General features: G+C 45.4%; 1 protein-coding gene across 1 annotated transcript in view; it reads left to right on the top strand.

The window, feature by feature from the left end:
- AHNAK2 (AHNAK nucleoprotein 2) overlaps window positions 1-14,091 on the top strand; it is a 31,641-nt gene extending 17,550 nt beyond the window's left edge. Inside the window, exon 7 of the mRNA XM_083442553.1 lies at window positions 221-14,091. Coding sequence (XP_083298679.1) covers window positions 221-13,797 — 13,577 coding nt within the window. The 3' untranslated portion in view covers window positions 13,798-14,091. The remainder of the gene's footprint in view (window positions 1-220) is intronic.
- Window positions 14,092-18,550: the final 4,459 nt, after the last annotated feature.

Consider the following 18,550-nt stretch of genomic DNA (forward strand, 5'->3'; position numbering starts at 1 on the left):
GTGAAAATTCCAGAAGCAGAGGTCTCTGTTAAGGTGCCTGATGCAGAAGGGAGCATCGAGGGTGGCGGAATGAAAATACACATGCCAAAGTTCAAGATGCCCAGCATGGGTTTCTCCAAACCAGAGATCAAAGGTCCCAAAGTCGATGTGGACATCAGCGCACCCAAAGTTGACATTGATCTTCCAGACGTCAGTGTAACCAAACCTGAGATCAAAGCAGGTAACATTTCAGCAGACATGAAGTTCACAGCACCTGACGTACAGTTTCCAAAGGGAGAATCGTCCTTGGAATTGAAGGCTACAGACCTAAAGCTTGAGGCACCATCGGCTGATATTGATGTAGGTGGCATTGAAGCGAAGCTGGAGGGTACGGACAGTAAATTTAAGATGCCCAAATTTCATATGCCCAAGTTTGGAATGTCACTTCCCAAGGGGAAAGCCACTGCAGAGGGAGAAATCACCTTACCTTCTGTGGATGTGGATATCTCTAAACCAGAACTGAAAGGGGAAGTGACCCTGCCCTCTGTGGGCATCGAGACTGACGTGAAATTGCCAGGAGCTGAAATGAAGGCACCTAGTGTGGAGTTGGAGGTCGCTGAGAAGGGCAAAATCAAAATGCCTGATGTCAAAATGCCCAAAATGAAGACTCCTCAAGTGGGAGTCTCACTGCCCAAGGTTGAGGGAGACATCTCTGTTCCCAAAGCAAAAGTGGAAATTCCAGAAGCAGAGGTCTCTGTTGAGGTGCCTGATGCAGAAGGGAGCATCGAGGGTGGCGGAATGAAAATACACATGCCAAAGTTCAAGATGCCCAGCATGGGTTTCTCCAAACCAGAGATCAAAGGTCCCAAAGTCGATGTGGACGTCAGCGCACCCAAGGTTGACATTGGCCTTCCAGACGTCAATGTAACCAAACCTGAGATCAAAGCAGGTAACATTTCAGCAGACATGAAGTTCACAGCACCTGACGTACAGTTTCCAAAGGGAGAATCTTCCTTGGAATTGAAGGCTCCAGACCTAAAGCTGGAGGCACCATCGGCGGATGTCGCTCTAGGTGGAGTTGAGGCGAAGCTGGAGGGTACGGACAGTAAATTTAAGATGCCCAAATTTCATATGCCCAAGTTTGGAATGTCACTTCCCAAGGGGAAAGCCACTGCAGAGGGAGAAATCACCTTACCTTCTGTGGATGTGGATATCTCCAAACCAGAACTGAAAGGGGAAGTGACCCTGCCCTCTGTGGGCATCGAGACTGACGTGAAATTGCCAGGAGCTGAAATGAAGGCACCTAGTGTGGAGTTGGAGGTCGCTGAGAAGGGCAAGATCAAAATGCCTGACGTCAAAATGCCAAGTATGAAGGTCCCTGATCTGAAGACTCCTCAGGTGGGAGTCGCGCTGCCAAAGGTTGAGACAGACATCTCTGTTCACAAAGCAAAAGTGGAAATTCCAGAGGCAGAGGTCTCTGTTAAAGTGCCTGATGCAGAAGGGAGCATCGAGGGTGGCGGGATGAAAATACACATGCCAAAGTTCAAGATGCCCAGCATAGGTTTCTCCAAACCAGAAATCAAATTTCCGAAAGTCGATGTGGACATCAGCGCACCCAAAGTTGACATTGATCTTCCAGACGTCAGTGTAACCAAGCCTGAGATCAAAGCAGGTGACATTTCAGCAGACATGAAGTTCACAGCACCTGACGTACAGTTTCCAAAGGGGGAGTCTTCCTTGGAACTGAAGGCACCAGACCTAAACGTTGAGGCACCATCAGCAGATGTCACTCTAGGCGGAGTTGAAGCGAAGCTGGAGGGCACCGACACTAAATTTAAGATGCCAAAATTCCAAATGCCCAAGTTCGGAATGTCACTTCCCAAGGGGAAAGCCGCTGCAGAGGGAGAAATCACCTTACCCTCTGTGGAAGTCGATGTTTCCAAACCAGAACTGAAAGGGGAAGTGACCCAGCCCTCTGTGGGCATCGAGACTGATGTGAAATTGCCCGGAGCTGAAATGAAGGCACCTAGTGTGGAGTTGGAGGTCGCTGAGAAGGGCAAGATCAAAATGCCAAGCGTCAAGGTTCCCAAAATGAAGACTCCTCAAGTGGGAGTCTCACTGCCCAAGGTTGAGGCAGACATCTCTGTTCCCAAAGCAAAAGTGGACATTCCAGAAGCAGAGGTCTCTGTTAAGGTGCCTGATGCAGAAGGCAGCATTGAGGGGGGAGGGATGAAAATACACATGCCAAAGTTCAAGATGCCCAGCATGGGTTTCTCCAAACCAGAGATCAAAGGTCCCAAAGTCGATGTGGACGTCAGCGCACCCAAGGTTGACATTGCTCTTCCGGATGTCAGTGTAACCAAGCCTGAGATCAAAGCAGGTGACATTTCAGCAGACATGAAGTTCACAGCACCTGAAATAAAGATTCCAAAGGGGGAGGCTTCCTTGGAACTGAAGGCACCAGACCTAAACGTTGAGGCACCATCGGCGGATGTCGCTCTAGGTGGAGTTGAGGCGAAGCTGGAGGGTACGGACAGTAAATTTAAGATGCCCAAATTTCATATGCCCAAGTTTGGAATGTCACTTCCCAAGGGGAAAGCCACTGCAGAGGGAGAAATCACCTTACCTTCTGTGGAAGTGGATATCTCCAAACCAGAACTGAAAGGGGAAGTGACCCTGCCCTCTGTGGGCATTGAGACTGACGTGAAATTGCCCGGAGCTGAAATGAAGGCACCTAGTGTGGAGTTGGAGGTCGCTGAGAAGGGCAAAATCAAAATGCCTGACGTCAAAATGCCAAGTATGAAGGTCCCTGATCTGAAGACTCCTCAGGTGGGAGTCGCGCTGCCAAAGGTTGAGACAGACATCTCTGTTCACAAAGCAAAAGTGGAGATTCCAGAGGCAGAGGTCTCTGTTAAAGTGCCTGATGCAGAAGGGAGCATCGAGGGTGGCGGAATGAAAATACACATGCCAAAGTTCAAGATGCCCAGCATAGGTTTCTCCAAACCAGAAATCAAATTTCCGAAAGTCGATGTGGACATCAGCGCACCCAAAGTTGACATTGATCTTCCAGACGTCAGTGTAACCAAGCCTGAGATCAAAGCAGGTGACATTTCAGCAGACATGAAGTTCACAGCACCTGACGTACAGTTTCCAAAGGGGGAGTCTTCCTTGGAACTGAAGGCACCAGACCTAAACGTTGAGGCACCATCAGCAGATGTCACTCTAGGCGGAGTTGAAGCGAAGCTGGAGGGCACCGACACTAAATTTAAGATGCCAAAATTCCAAATGCCCAAGTTCGGAATGTCACTTCCCAAGGGGAAAGCCGCTGCAGAGGGAGAAATCACCTTACCTTCTGTGGAAGTGGATGTTTCCAAACCAGAACTGAAAGGGGAAGTGACCCTGCCCTCTGTGGGCATCGAGACAGACGTGAAATTGCCCGGAGCTGAAATGAAGGCACCTAGTGTGGAGTTGGAGGTTGCTGAGAAGGGCAAAATCAAAATGCCTGATGTCAAAATGCCAAGCGTCAAGGTTCCCAAAATGAAGACTCCTCAAGTGGGAGTCTCACTGCCCAAGGTTGAGGCAGACATCTCTGTTCCCAAAGCAAAAGTGGAAATTCCAGAGGCAGAGGTCTCTGTTAAGGTGCCTGATGCAGAAGGCAGCATTGAGGGTGGAGGGATGAAAATACACATACCAAAGTTCAAGGTGCCCAGCATGGATTTTTCCAAACCAGAAGTCAAAGGTCCCAAAGTCGATGTGGACATCAGCGCACCCAAGGTTGACATTGCTCTTCCGGATGTCAGTGTAACCAAGCCTGAGATCAAAGCAGGCGACATTTCAGCAGACATCAGCCTTTCAGCACCTGACATGAAGTTTCCAAAAGGAGAGGCTTCCTTGGAACTGAAGGCTCCAGACCTAAACGTTGAGGCACCATCGGCAGATGTCACTCTAGGCGGAGTTGAAGCGAAGCTGGAGGGTACGGACAGTAAATTTAAGATGCCCAAATTTCATATGCCCAAATTTGGAATGTCACTTCCCAAGGGGAAAGCCACTGCAGAGGGAGAAATCACCTTACCTTCTGTGGAAGTGGATGTTTCCAAACCAGAACTGAAAGGGGAAGTAACCCTGCCCTCTGTGGGCATCGAGACTGATGTGAAATTGCCCGGAGCTGAAATGAAGGCACCTAGTGTGGAGTTGGAGGTCGCTGAGAAGGGCAAAATCAAAATGCCTGACGTCAAAATGCCCAAAATGAAGACTCCTCAAGTGGGAGTCTCACTGCCCAAGGTTGAGGGAGACATCTCTGTTCCCAAAGCAAAAGTGGAAATTCCAGAAGCAGAGGTCTCTGTTAAAGTGCCTGAAGCAGAAGGCAGCATTGAGGGTGGCGGAATGAAAATACACATGCCAAAGTTCAAGATGCCCAGCATGGGTTTCTCCAAACCAGTAATCAAAGGTCCCAAAGTCGATGTGGACGTCAGCGCACCCAAGGTTGACATTGCTCTTCCAGACGTCAGTATAACCAAGCCTGAAATCAAAGCAGGCGACATTTCAGCAGACATCAGCCTCTCAGCACCCGACATAAAGATTCCAAAGGGAGAATCTTCCTTGGAATTGAAGGCTCCAGACTTCAAGGTTGAGGCACCATCGGCGGATGTCGCTCTAGGTGGAGTTGAGGCGAAGCTGGAGGGTACGGACAGTAAATTTAAGATGCCCAAATTTCATATGCCCAAGTTTGGAATGTCACTTCCCAAGGGGAAAGCCACTGCAGAGGGAGAAATCACCTTACCTTCTGTGGATGTGGATATCTCCAAACCAGAACTGAAAGGGGAAGTGACCCTGCCCTCTGTGGGCATCGAGACTGACGTGAAATTGCCCGCAGCTGAAATGAAGGCACCTAGTGTGGAGTTGGAGGTCGCTGAGAAGGGCAAGATCAAAATGCCTGACGTCAAAATGCCAAGTATGAAGGTCCCTGATCTGAAGACTCCTCAGGTGGGTGTCGCGCTGCCAAAGGTTGAGGCAGACATCTCTGTTCCCAAAGCAAAAGTGGAAATTCCAGAGGCAGAGGTCTCTGTTAAAGTGCCTGATGCAGAAGGGAGCATCGAGGGTGGCGGAATGAAAATACACATGCCAAAGTTCAAGATGCCCAGCATAGGTTTCTCCAAACCAGAAATCAAATTTCCGAAAGTCGATGTGGACATCAGCGCACCCAAAGTTGACATTGATCTTCCAGACGTCAGTGTAACCAAGCCTGAGATCAAAGCAGGTGACATTTCAGCAGACATGAAGTTCACAGCACCTGACGTACAGTTTCCAAAGGGGGAGGCTTCCTTGGAACTGAAGGCACCAGACCTAAACGTTGAGGCACCATCGGCAGATGTCACTCTAGGCGGAGTTGAAGCGAAGCTGGAGGGCACCGACACTAAATTTAAGATGCCAAAATTCCAAATGCCCAAGTTCGGAATGTCACTTCCCAAGGGGAAAGCCGCTGCAGAGGGAGAAATCACCTTACCTTCTGTGGAAGTCGATGTTTCCAAACCAGAACTGAAAGGGGAAGTGACCCTGCCCTCTGTGGGCATCGAGACAGACGTGAAATTGCCCGGAGCTGAAATGAAGGCACCTAGTGTGGAGTTGGAGGTTGCTGAGAAGGGCAAAATCAAAATGCCTGATGTCAAAATGCCAAGCGTCAAGGTTCCCAAAATGAAGACTCCTCAAGTGGGAGTCTCACTGCCCAAGGTTGAGGCAGACATCTCTGTTCCCAAAGCAAAAGTGGAAATTCCAGAGGCAGAGGTCTCTGTTAAGGTGCCTGATGCAGAAGGCAGCATTGAGGGTGGAGGGATGAAAATACACATGCCAAAGTTCAAGATGCCCAGCATGGGTTTTTCCAAACCAGAAATCAAAGGTCCGAAAGTCGATGTGAACATCAGCGCACCCAAGGTTGACATTGCTCTTCCGGATGTCAGTGTAACCAAGCCTGAGATCAAAGCAGGCGACATTACAGCAGACACCAGCCTTTCAGCACCTGACATGAAGTTTCCAAAAGGAGAGGCTTCCTTGGACATGGAGGCTCCAGACCTAAACGTTGAGGCACCATCGGCAGATGTCACTCTAGGCGGAGTTGAAGCGAAGCTGGAGGGTACGGACAGTAAATTTAAGATGCCCAAATTTCATATGCCCAAGTTTGGAATGTCACTTCCCAAGGGGAAAGCCACTGCAGAGGGAGAAATCACCTTACCTTCTGTGGAAGTGGATGTTTCCAAACCAGAACTGAAAGGGGAAGTGACCCTGCCCTCTGTGGGCATCGAGACAGACGTGAAATTGCCCGGAGCTGAAATGAAGGCACCTAGTGTGGAGTTGGAGGTCGCTGAGAAGGGCAAAATCAAAATGCCTGATGTCAAAATGCCCAATATGAAGACTCCTCAAGTGGGAGTCTCACTGCCCAAGGTTGAGGGAGACATCTCGGTTCCCAAAGCAAAAATGGAAATTCCAGAGGCGGAAGTCTCTGTTAAGGTGCCTGATGCAGAAGGGAGCATCGAGGGTGGTGGAATGAAAATACACATGCCAAAGTTCAAGATGCCCAGCATGGGATTCTCCAAACCAGAGATCAAAGGTCCCAAAGTCGATGTGGACGTCAGCGCACCCAAGGTTGACATTGCTCTTCCAGACGTCAGTGTAACTAAGCCTCAGATCAAAGGAGGTGACATTTCAGCAGACATGAAGTTCACAGCACCTGACGTACAGTTTCCAAAGGGGGAGGCTTCCTTGGAACTGAAGGCTCCAGACGTAAAGGTTGAGGCGCCACTAGTCGATGTTGATTTGGGAGGTGTTGAGACAAAGGTGGAAGGCATGGACAGTAAATTTAAAAGGCCTAAATTCCAAATGCCCAAGGTTGGAATTTCATTTCCCAAAGGTAAAGCCAGTGTAGATGGCATGGGTACCCTACCTTCTGTGGAAGTAGATGTCTCCACAGCAGAACAGAAAGGCGAAGTCATATTGCCCTCTATGAGCATCGAGACAGATTTGAAATTGCAAGGAGCTGAAATACGGGCACCTAGTGTGGAATTGGAGGTCTCTGAGAAAGGAAAAATCAAAGTGCCCGATGTCAAAATGCCTAGCGTCAAGGTCCCCAAAATGAGGACTCCTCAGGTGGGAGTCTCACTGCCAAAAGTCCAAGCAGACATCTCTGTTCCCACAGCAGCAATGGAGAATCCAGAGGCTTCCGCATCTGTCAATGTGCCTCATGCAGAAAGTAGCATTAAGAGTGGCGGGATGAAAATACACATGCCAAAGTTCAAGATGCCCAGCATGGGTTTTTCCAAACCAGAAATCAAAGGTCCCAAAGTCGATGTGGACATCAGCGCACCCAAAGTTGACATTGATCTTCCTGATGTCAGTGTAACCAAGCCTGAAATCAAAGCAGGTGACCTTTCAGCAGACATGAAGTTCACAGCACCTGACATAAAGATTCCAAAGGGGGAAGCTTCCTTGGAACTGAAGGCTCCAGACCTAAACATTGAGGCACCATCGGCAGATGTCGCTCTAGGTGGAGTTGAAGCGAAGCTGGAGGGTACGGACAGTAAATTTAAGATGCCCAAATTTCATATGCCCAAGTTTGGAATGTCACTTCCCAAGGGGAAAGCCACTGCAGAGGGAGAAATCACCTTACCTTCTGTGGATGTGGATATCTCCAAACCAGAACTGAAAGGGGAAGTGACCCTGCCCTCCTTGGGCATCGAGACTGACGTGAAATTGCCAGGAGCTGAAATGAAGGCACCTAGTGTGGAGTTGGAGGTCGCTGAGAAGGGCAAGATCAAAATGCCTGATGTCAAAATGCCAAGCGTCAAGGTTCCCAAAATGAAGACTCCTCAAGTGGGAGTCTCACTGCCCAAGGTTGAGGCAGACATCTCTGTTCCCAAAGCAAAAGTGGAAATTCCAGAGGCAGAGGTCTCTGTTAAGCTGCCTGATGCAGAAGCCAGCATTGAGGGTGGAGGCATGAAAATACACATGCCAAAGTTCAAGATGCCCAGCATGGGTTTTTCCAAACCAGAGATCAAAGGTCCCAAAGTCGATGTGGACATCAGCGGACCCAAGGTTGACATTTATCTTCCGGATGTCAGTGTAACCAAGCCTGAGATGAAGGCAGGGGACATTTCAGCAGACACCAGCCTTTCAGCACCTGACATGAAGTTTCCAAAGGGGGAAGCTTCCTTGGAACTGAAGGCTCCAGACCTAAACGTCGAGGCACCATCGGCAGATGTCACTCTAGGTGGAGTTGAAGCGAAGCTGGAGGGCACGGACAGTAAATTTAAGATGCCAAAATTCCAAATGCCGAAGTTCGGAATGTCACTTCCCAAGGGGAAAGCCACTGTAGAGGGAGAACTCACCTTACCTTCTGTGGAAGTGGATATCTCCAAACCAGAACTGAAAGGGGAAGTGACCCTGCCCTCTGTGGGCATCGAGACTGACGTGAAATTGCCCGGATCTGAAATGAAGGCACCTAGTGTGGAGTTGGAGGTCGCTGAGAAGGGCAAAATTCAAATGCCTGATGTCAAAATGCCAAGCGGCAAAGTTCCCAAAATGAAGACTCCTCAAGTGGGAGTCTCGCTGCCAAAGGTTGAAGCAGACATCTCCCTTCCCAAAGCAAAAGTGGAAGTTCCAGAGGCAGAGGTCTCTGTTAAGGTGCCTGATGCAGAAGGCAGCATTGAGGGTGGTGGGATGAAAATACACATGCCAAAGTTCAAGATGCCCAGCATGGGTTTCTCCAAACCAGAAATCAAAGGTCCCAAAGTCGATGTGGACATCAGCGCACCCAAGGTAGACATTGCTCTTCCGGATGTCAGTGTAACCAAGCCTGAGATGAAGGCAGGGGACATTTCAGCAGATATCAAGTTCTCCGCACCTGATGTGAATATTCCAAAGGGGGAGACTTCCTTGGAACTGAGAGCTGCAGACCTACAAATAGAGGTACCTTCTGCTGAGATTACTCTGGATGGTGCTGAGGCAAAGATGGAGGGCCTAGACAGTAAATTTAAGATGCCAAAGCTCCAAGCGCCCAAATTTGGAATTTCGCTTCCCAAAGCGAAAGGTGCAGACGAGGAGATCACTTTTCCATCTGTGGATATTTCTGTTCCAAAATCAGATGCTGACATCCAAGGACCAGATTCAGAAGGCAAAAATATTAAACGTGAAAGCTATGAAAAAGAAATTGTTGAAAAAGAAAGCAAATTTAAAATGCCAAAATTCAAGCTTCCATCATTTAGCTGGTCTCCAAAGAAAGAAGCAAGTGTTTCTACTGATATTTATCCAAATTTAGAAGATCCCTCAGTTCCAGTTCCAACAGGTGATATTGAATCTGAATTAACACTCACTGTAGAGGAAGGTGAAGTCCACATTGAAGACCTAGAGGGACATATATCTTTTGATAAAGACAGCGAGAAAACCAAAATCAGAAGGCCTCATTTTAGCATGCCAAAGATATCCCTTCCAAAAATGAAAAGTCATAAAGCAGAAATATCTGTACCACAGTTGCATGCTGACATGACAGTATCTACGGTAGAGGATGAAGGAAAGATGTCACTACAAATGCGGGATACAGATATCAGTGGTAGTGATTCTAGAAAAGGCATTAAAATGCCCGAAGTTAAACTTCCAAGCCTAGAACTTTCCAAACCAGAACTTAAAGTTCCAAAAATGGACATGGAAATCAGCTTACCTGAAAGTGATGTCAAACTTTCTATACCTGATGCCAGTCTTTCAGAAGCAGAATTAAAATCACTTGATGTTGGTGATAATGTTAGTAAAACAATGGCAGAAATTAAAGTCCCTGTGGTGAAAGGCCTAGAAGTAGGAGTTGAAGGACTGTCCACTGATATCTCTGTAGATGGAACAGAGATAAAAACTGAAGGAATGGATGGGAAGATGAAAAGGCCTAAATTCCAAAGGCCTAAGTTTGGAATCTCATTTTCTAAAGGAAAAACTCCAGACACCGAGATTAGTTTACCATCTGAAGATGCAAAAGTTCCTCAGTTGAAAACGACTGCAGATATTGCAGATATTGCAGTAGAGGCTCCAACACTTGAAGGAGAAGGTGACTTAGCTGGTTCAGGAAAAACCGGCCCCGAAGGGAAAATTAAAATGCCCCCAATCCCTAGAGCCGACATGAAGATTCCAGCAATAGACATAAAATTACCATCAGTGGGTCTTTCTGTGGCACAGCCAGAGACGGAGGCTCAAGATTTAGTTGCTGCAGCAAAAGATGCTAAATTTGAGGGAGATATAAAGACTGGAAGTATAGATGCAGAAGAAAAAGAAGGGCATTTCAAAATGCCAAAATTCAAATTGCCATCATTTAATTGGTCACCTAAAAAGGAAGCAAGTCTTAAGACTACTGCAAAGGAACCTCTGGAAGAACCTAAATTGACTATCTTATCAGATGATACAGATGCAGAACTAACAGCAGTTCTGTCAGAAGATCAAGAAGTCCACATGGAGCTAGATGCTGAAATAGCTACAAAAAAAGGTCAGATGAAAAGGCCACATTTTAATATGCCCAAAATCTCCCTTCACAGGCCAAAGCTACCAAAATCGCAGGGTAGCCTGCCAAAAGTGGAGGCAGATATTACTGTGGAAAGAGAAGGGGCTTTGGTACACATACCTGATATAGAGAGCAGTTTTACCACACAGAAAGAAGAAGAAACCGAAATATGCATAAAAATGCCAAAGGGCACATCAAAAGTGGAAATCAAAGCTCCCCAAGTAGATACCGATATTAAAGTTGATATTAAGGAGCCCACCATAGATAGTTCAGTTGAACTGAAAAGTGCAGAAACAGGATCTGAAGGTGAAATCAATGTGGATAGTGGAAGTATGAAAACTGATGTTACGGAGGGCACAATTAGAATGCTAAAACTCCAAATGCCAAAGTTTGGAATTTCAATTCCAGAAGGAAAATTGCCAGAGACTGGGGTCACCTTACCCGAAATGGAAACTGAAGTTTCTTATCTACAAGCAACAAAAGACTTCGAGGGACTTTGCGGCGAAGCTCCAACCTTGGAAGTAAAAGCTGAACTCGCTGATGCAGAAATAAAGGTATCAGCTGGAGAAATACAAATGCCCAGAGTTGACATTGAAGTATCTGACATATCTGTTCGCAGCCCTGCTGAGCAGGATGCAAAAGAACAAGGAGAACATGAAGCAAAGTCTGGAGAGGGTCAAACTGAGGAGTCTCCGGGTTGGTTTAAAATGCCAAAGTTTAGGATGCCTTCATTTGGCCGATCATCTTCAAAGGGGAAAAAAGGTGATGCTGAAGGAGATGGCAGTACAGGAAAAGGAAAAGCTCCTCTTGCTGAAGTAGAAATAAAAGCTCCTGAAATGGCAACCCAGTCTCCCCATGTGGTTAGTGAATTGTATTCTGGACAGGACATTTTAGAAGGCAAAGTCATGTTTCCTCAGGAGGACATTACAAAAGATGGAGTTTCAATACAGAAGGAAAAGGACTTCAGAACTGGCCTATTAATGGGGGAAGGCAGTTTTTCACAGGCCTCAGGAAAAGCTGACGATAAAATAAGTCCCCTGGGATCTAAAACATATGCTGATGTAGTTAAGCTTGGTGCTGAAGAACAGATTGTACAGATACATAAAACTTCATCCACTGTCCCCACATCAGAAATCAGTGTACCAGATGTGGATATTGACATGACAGTGGCTGAGACACATGCCACTAAAATTACTGTGGCTGGAACAGAGGAAAAAGTTGGTGCTATCATTACAGAGGCAAACGTCGCTGAGCAAAGCCCTGATGCAAAGGCTGAAAAGGAGAGCCAAATAAAATCACCCAAAAAGGATATTCAAGGGAAAGAAAGCATATTCAAAATGCCAAAGTTCAGTGTGCCTTCTTTTGGATGGTCAACCACAAAAACCACCAAGAAAGTTGATGATGCTACATCTGACTTGCAAGAGCCTGATGTTAGACCACCAGAAGTTAGAATGGATGTTTCAGTCACTGATGAAGACTTTGAAATAATAGAGTACCCAATAGAAGGCTTTGAAAAAGATATGCCTGTGGAAGGAGAAGTGAAAGCAGAAGGGACAGATGGCTCAAGTAAAACAAAACCATCAAAATTCAAGATGCCAAAGTTTGGCAGTTTACGTACCAAATCACGAAGTGCAGAAGTTGATGCTGACCCACCAAAAACAGAGGCTGAGGTGTCACTAGATAAAACTGAAGGACAGATATTTGGAATCCAGGCTCAAAAAGCAGAAGAGTTTGTTGACATGAAAAGTAGAAAACTCGACCTTGCGGAGAAACCAGGAGACACCACGGGCAAACAAGATTTTGACGATTCAGAGATAAATTTCCATATTCACAAACTTAAAATACCCAAGTTCACATACAGCACATCTGTAGCTGAAGGACAAGTGTTGAGTTCAGAAGATACAACACACATGAAATGTGCTGCTACTGATACAGATGGTGATGGTGCCCCTCAACAAGAATTCAGAACTACATTCTTTGATAAGAAGGTAGAAGACATTGGTTGTAATATCCAGAAATCAACAGTCAGAATTACAACATTGTCTGACATCCAAAGAACACAAGTGGAAAGTAAACTGCCATCTACAGATCCTTCTTTTGAGGAGACAACAACACTCATACAGAGGCCAATGGAATTCAACATTAAATTTCCTACAGAAAAAATAGACACCATGAATGGTAAAATCCAAAAATCAGTAGCTAAAATTACAACACTGACGGAACCAGATATTCAGACAACACAACTTGAGTGTAAACTCCCATCTACTGAGACATTTATTCAAAGTTCATCACTGCACATTGAAGGACCATACTTTGAAGGAAATGAAAAAAAGCTACAAGGTAAATCTGCATTTGACTCCTGTGATTCTGAAAGTCAGGAATCTTTCTCAACTCAGATAGTGAGAGAATCAGAGATTCCTCCATCAGAAGTTCAAACTGCCACCTATGGGTTTTCTCTTTTAAAAGTGAAAATTCAGGAATCACTTGTGAACTTGGATACGCCAGTCAAACTGTCTTCTACAGAATATACGAGTGAAATGTTTGAGAGTAAAGATCACCAACCTTCAGGTGAAAAGGCAAGAGAAACAACACAAAAGACCAGCTTTGCTGAACTGAAAGTATCAGACAAAGGCCAAGAACTTACTGAAGAAGCATCTTCTACTACTAAGCTGACAAAGCTGAAAGCATTTGCAGTTGAAGTACAATCTTCTGATGAGTTTGCAGACAGTTCAATGATTTCTGAATCTGCTGTAGAAATTACCGAAGAAACTGAAGTTGCAAGGGCTGAAGAAGAGTCAACAACAGATCCGAAGGAAAAATCTGATAGTAAGAGATCTTCTGGCAGGTTTAAATTTTGGCTTCCAAGTCTTGGGTTTTCTTCCTCTGTTGATGACACAGGCACAGATTCCAAACCTGAAGTTCAAAAACCATTTCAAGAAGAGACACAAGTCGATGTCCCATCCACATCAGACAGTGACACTGCCAAACAAACTGAAAAAGCTGGGTGGTTTAGATTCCCTAAGTTAGGTTTTTCATCTCCAACAAAAAAGGGAAGGGAAACTGATAAAGTAGAAGAGACAGATCCAAAAGAAGAAAAACCTCAGGATGAGGAAAGTCCAACAGAAAAATCAGAAACTTTTTTTGATGCACAAGAATCCTTGCCACCTAATGAAACAGTCGCAGAGAGTGAAACCTCAGAGACTACACCCATTGTTTCATCTTCTGCAAGGACTGAATTGATACTGCTAGAGAAAGGGAAAGCTCCAACCCAAAGCGTTCCTGAAGAGGCATAAAATTAAGACGGTTTCTTTTCCTTCAAAATTCAAGCATACATAAAAATGTGATGAAACACTTTTCTAGGCGGGGAGAATTAGAAAACACATTGCCTTCTTTCCAGCAAAAGAAAATAAAACATTAAAAGGATCGAAGAAATGTTTTGATTAAAATTACAGTACTGTTTTCAAGCTCATTGAAATATAGAAAAATAGTTCTTAACAAAAACACTTGTTGCATGGGACCTAAGGAAACAACTTAGACAAAGGAAGCTACTAACAAGAGACATCCGTAGTTCTAATGAAACCAACAAAGACCCTTTCTATTAATTTCCACAAGTGTTCCTTCTTCAGACCTACTTAGAGGAATAAAGACTGGACAAAAGTTTAAATATAATCATTTGAGAATCAAATCACAGCAATGATTTTGTTCTAGATTATTTGCAGAGTATTAGGAAGCTAGTGCTGGGAGAATTAGGAGACATATTTTCTTTTTTAGATTTTATTTTTTTAACTGTATTTCTGCTGCTATCTTATGAAAAGTATATATAAATATATTTTCATTATCTTTGAGCAATAGGCATATTTCAGGATCGTTTTGAAACATAGACCAAATGGAAATAATACTGTAAATGTTACAATGCTTATTCTTCCTTTCCAGTCACAAAGCATCTTGCCAGTTTTCAAGACTATCAGTTAAACTGAAGTATCGGCACCTAAAAGACATATCAGTCCTAAACATTTTGCAGAACAGCATATATAAATGTTACTTCTGAAATCTCTTTTTAATGACAAAAAATCTTAGCACCAGTGTCTTAAGATATGTGTTAGCGTGCCTTTTGAAGTTTTATATATGTAAAATATCGGGACTAGCCAACATCTGGTCACCTGGGTGAAAAGAAGAGAAGAGGAAGAAGAGTTTGGATTTGATATCCCGCCTTTCACTCCCTTTAAGGAGTCTCAAAGTGGCTAACATTCTCCTTTCCCTTCCTCCCCCACAACAAACACTCTGTGAGGTGAGTGGGGCTGAGAGACTTCAGAGAAGTGTGACTAGCCCAAGGTCACCCAGCAGCTGCATGTGGAGGAGTAGAGATGCGAACCCGGTTACCCAGATTACGTGCCTACTGCTCTTAACCACTACATCACACTGGCTATAAGAAAAATATTATTAAAAAGTAGCTATAAGAAAAATATTGCTTGCCTTCATGCTTGTCCTGTGGCAAGTTGGGTAAATGCATTTGCCACTGTACAGAAGAAGCAGTTTTAACTATGCCCCTGCAAATATTTTTTCAAACCTTTGCACTGGGGAGTCAAAAGTTGAACCTGGTTGAACATGATGCACACAGCCAGTTTCCTACCGACTGGAGGCCAACACACACAAAATTCCTGTGGCTACCATGCCTGTATGGTACCTGATTACCTGAGCAGATACAGGCTGTATGCCTGTATGGTGGATACAGGATGGATACAAATGACTTACTATGTGAAAACTTGCCACGGTGCATATTTAATTGGTGTCTGTTTTGTCCTGCCAAGCGGCGAGAGTTTGACCCACACCTCCTCACATTTCTAATCAGGTAGAGAAATGCGGCAGAATTCCTCGTGCAATTTTGCAAGACAAAACAAGCCTCTTCTGTTGTTCTTCCCTCATTATTGTGTGATGGGGGAGAGCCAGCTCAAGACATGCTACCTGGGGTGAAAGACAAGATGCCCCCCCCTTCCCCTATTCCTCATACAGAAGCCAAGCAGACTGCCGACTGAACCTTACTGCCACACTGCCAGCAGGTAGAACAGTGCATCTGAGGGCAGAGGGCTCACCTACAGGGGACACAGGGCAATATTGTGGCACACACAGCTCTGTCCTCCAACACCTTGCTTCTTGTCTCCACCACCTAGTATCTGAGGCAATCGCTCCACTCTGCCTAATGGCAGAGCCAACCTTAGGGACCTTCCTGTACACATTTAGGCTGCCCGTGTGATTCAGAGCATCGGATTCACCAGTGTTCTAAATTGTGCAAGGGATTCAGAAGGATCCCTGGCGCTGAAGTATTTTTCTAAACGTGGAGGACAATGGTGTCAGTTGCCAGGTCATGGCAGACTGGGTAGGGTAAGGTCCATGGGGTCATCCCCACTTCAGCCATATGAGGCATGAAGGGGGTTACAGTTGACGTGAAAATGCCTACATCATAAATTATGACTTGTCAACCATAATCTGTATTCATTTGTTGACACTCATTCACCCCAGGGTGACTCATTCACCCCAGTGTTGTTTTGTACCCTTCTGCTGAGCAGTAAAAACAAACCTCCACAGGCCAGGTACAGATATGTAACCACATGATCACCAGTAATCTCTCTCAGTCCAAAGACATGTGTTGGGTAGACCAAAGCCGTCACATTCATTAATCCATCTAACCATTCAAAAGCGGCATTTGTTGACTCCAATCTTAAGACAAGGGTCATAAGATCCAACTGTCTTGATAAAGAGGACCTTCTGACCACAACAGTTCCCCTACAGAATGGGGGCTGAAGTGGCTTAAGGTGTGTACTTCAGTGTGACTGGGTTGTAAACTGGCGTTCAAGTGACTTCAGAAATAAAACTTAATAGTCAGGAGTTTAGTGCTTGGATAAGATGGAAGGGAGCATATGTAAGTGGCTTTGACTTTCCTAAGGATATAGGTTGTAAATAGTTATTGTTTGCCTTTTGGATTATATGAATGCTTGCTACACGTATGCAGCCAACAAGATGGTACACACATGCCTGTGAAACATTGTGCTTATGTACGGCAATAATGTTGATTGTATCCTGGCTATGCTCCTCCCGATACAGAAATAAAAGTAGTACCATTAGTATTGTGATCGTCATTCTGATTCTGAAGAAATACTATCCATGCTAACATGCCGATGTGGCTATCTAAAATGTCTGGGAAAGTTGGGGATTGGGGAATCTCTGGTTGTTAGGACTAGGATTCTGAGTTCATTTGCAAAAACAAACAAAACAAAACCCTGGAATGTCCCTGAGAGACTTTTGAATTGGAACTCCGTCCCTTCCATCTGCAGATTTGGGAATTATCTGCAAATCTGGAAATTATCTTCTCTTGCATTCAACTTTAGCAGTCTGACAATGACCGTTAAGCCTGTACTGTAGATAAAGTCTGCAGGGGGACCTGGGACAATTTCCAAAGTAGTAGGTGAAACTACTACTGTGCCATGTGAACTGCAGATGTCAGAAAATACCTGAGAACAACAAAACCTGGGTTTGGTGGGTAATTTGTCAGTCCTCTATACTCTTGCCAGTTACAGCCCATTTACTTTGTGCCATAAATTTTAATGATAACTGCTTTGAGGTTATTTATGTGTTTGTTACAATCAAGCCACATGTAAATCTTGTGACGTAAATAAGCGAATGATCGCTAGCCATCAGTGCTAGATTGCAGGGTCATTTTCCGGGTTTAGAGAGTCCATGGCAATATGTCAAATTTTTACTCCACAAAAGGCAGTGTGGCACTGAGAAGCTAGAGGGAGTCAAATTGCCCTGCCCACAGGGGTGGGCAAGTGACAGGGGTGGTTGTTGTTGCTGCACCGTGGAAGCTCATGCCATTGGTGAACTCCCCCACGAAATTAGGGCCTTAGTAATTTAATTATATGCCAACCTTCTGACTGGGTTGCCCTGTGGCAGGGGTTGGCAAAAATTTTAGCCACGGTCCGGTCCACTGTCCCTCAGACCTTGTGGCAGGCTGGAGAAGCGGCACCGGGGGGGGGGGCTGCAAGAATAGGCAAGGGGGGCAAGTAGTCCTCCTCCCCAGCCCCAGCCGCTGTGCTTACCTTCCCAGGGGCTGCCGCCACTGCTGCTTCTCGTGGGTAGGCAGAGGGAGCTTGTTCGCTCTGCTCTCTGGTCCACAGGAGCACCAGGGCAGCGGCGGCAGCGGAGGGAAGAGGGGCTGCTTAAAATGGCGCTCAGCCAGCCAGTTTGTGAGAAGCAGAGGGGGGAATGGAATGGTGCGGGGGGGGGGGAATGGCACAGCCTGAACAAACAGAAGCCCCATGCCAATCCACGGAGAGTCCGCCAGACAGATCCTGAAGGCAATTGGGCCTGATCCGGCCCCCGGGCCTTCGTTTGCTGACCCCTGCCCTGTGGTGTTGATGGACATGAAAGCATGTAACCAATTATGTATTCAAAATGGTTCCACCCTGGCTTTTGGCCCCCGCAGGGTCCTCAAGGCAGCCTCCAAATTAAAAACACAGATATCTAATTTTTAAAAAAGTAATGCAATCCGTGCAACAATTTTTGTTGTTGTTTTTTTAAAAAAGCCTTTAAAACCACAAAAGTAGAAAGTGTAAAAGCAAGTCAGTTTAAAATAATATAATGCCACACCAGGAGGTTAGTCAAAGCAGGTTTTTTAAAAAAAGGACTTGAGCGTTCGGCTTTTCAGCTACACTGGCCTCTAGTTCATTTCCAGATAACATTCAAAGTAATTATCAAAACTGTGCAAAATAATGACTTGGGACTAGATTATTTGAAGGAGCTTCTCTGATTTCAACTGGTCCCATCCACACATTTTACTCCTGGAAAAAGTTGCCCCAGGCCTAGTAGAAGCAGTATATTGTCACTTTTTTATATATAAAGCTATGCCTACTGCTTCCCGGCTAAGAATTACAGAGAGACAGAAGCGGGTCTAGTTCAACTTTCCTTATCAGTTGTATCCTTCCTCCATTTTTTAAATAAATGCCCATTAATTTAGCACAAATGTCCACACCAACTCTGCAAGCACAGTTA

Source organism: Podarcis tiliguerta (genome assembly GCF_965153285.1).
Source record: "Podarcis tiliguerta genome assembly, chromosome: 1".
NCBI classification, from domain to species: Eukaryota; Metazoa; Chordata; class Lepidosauria; order Squamata; family Lacertidae; genus Podarcis; species Podarcis tiliguerta.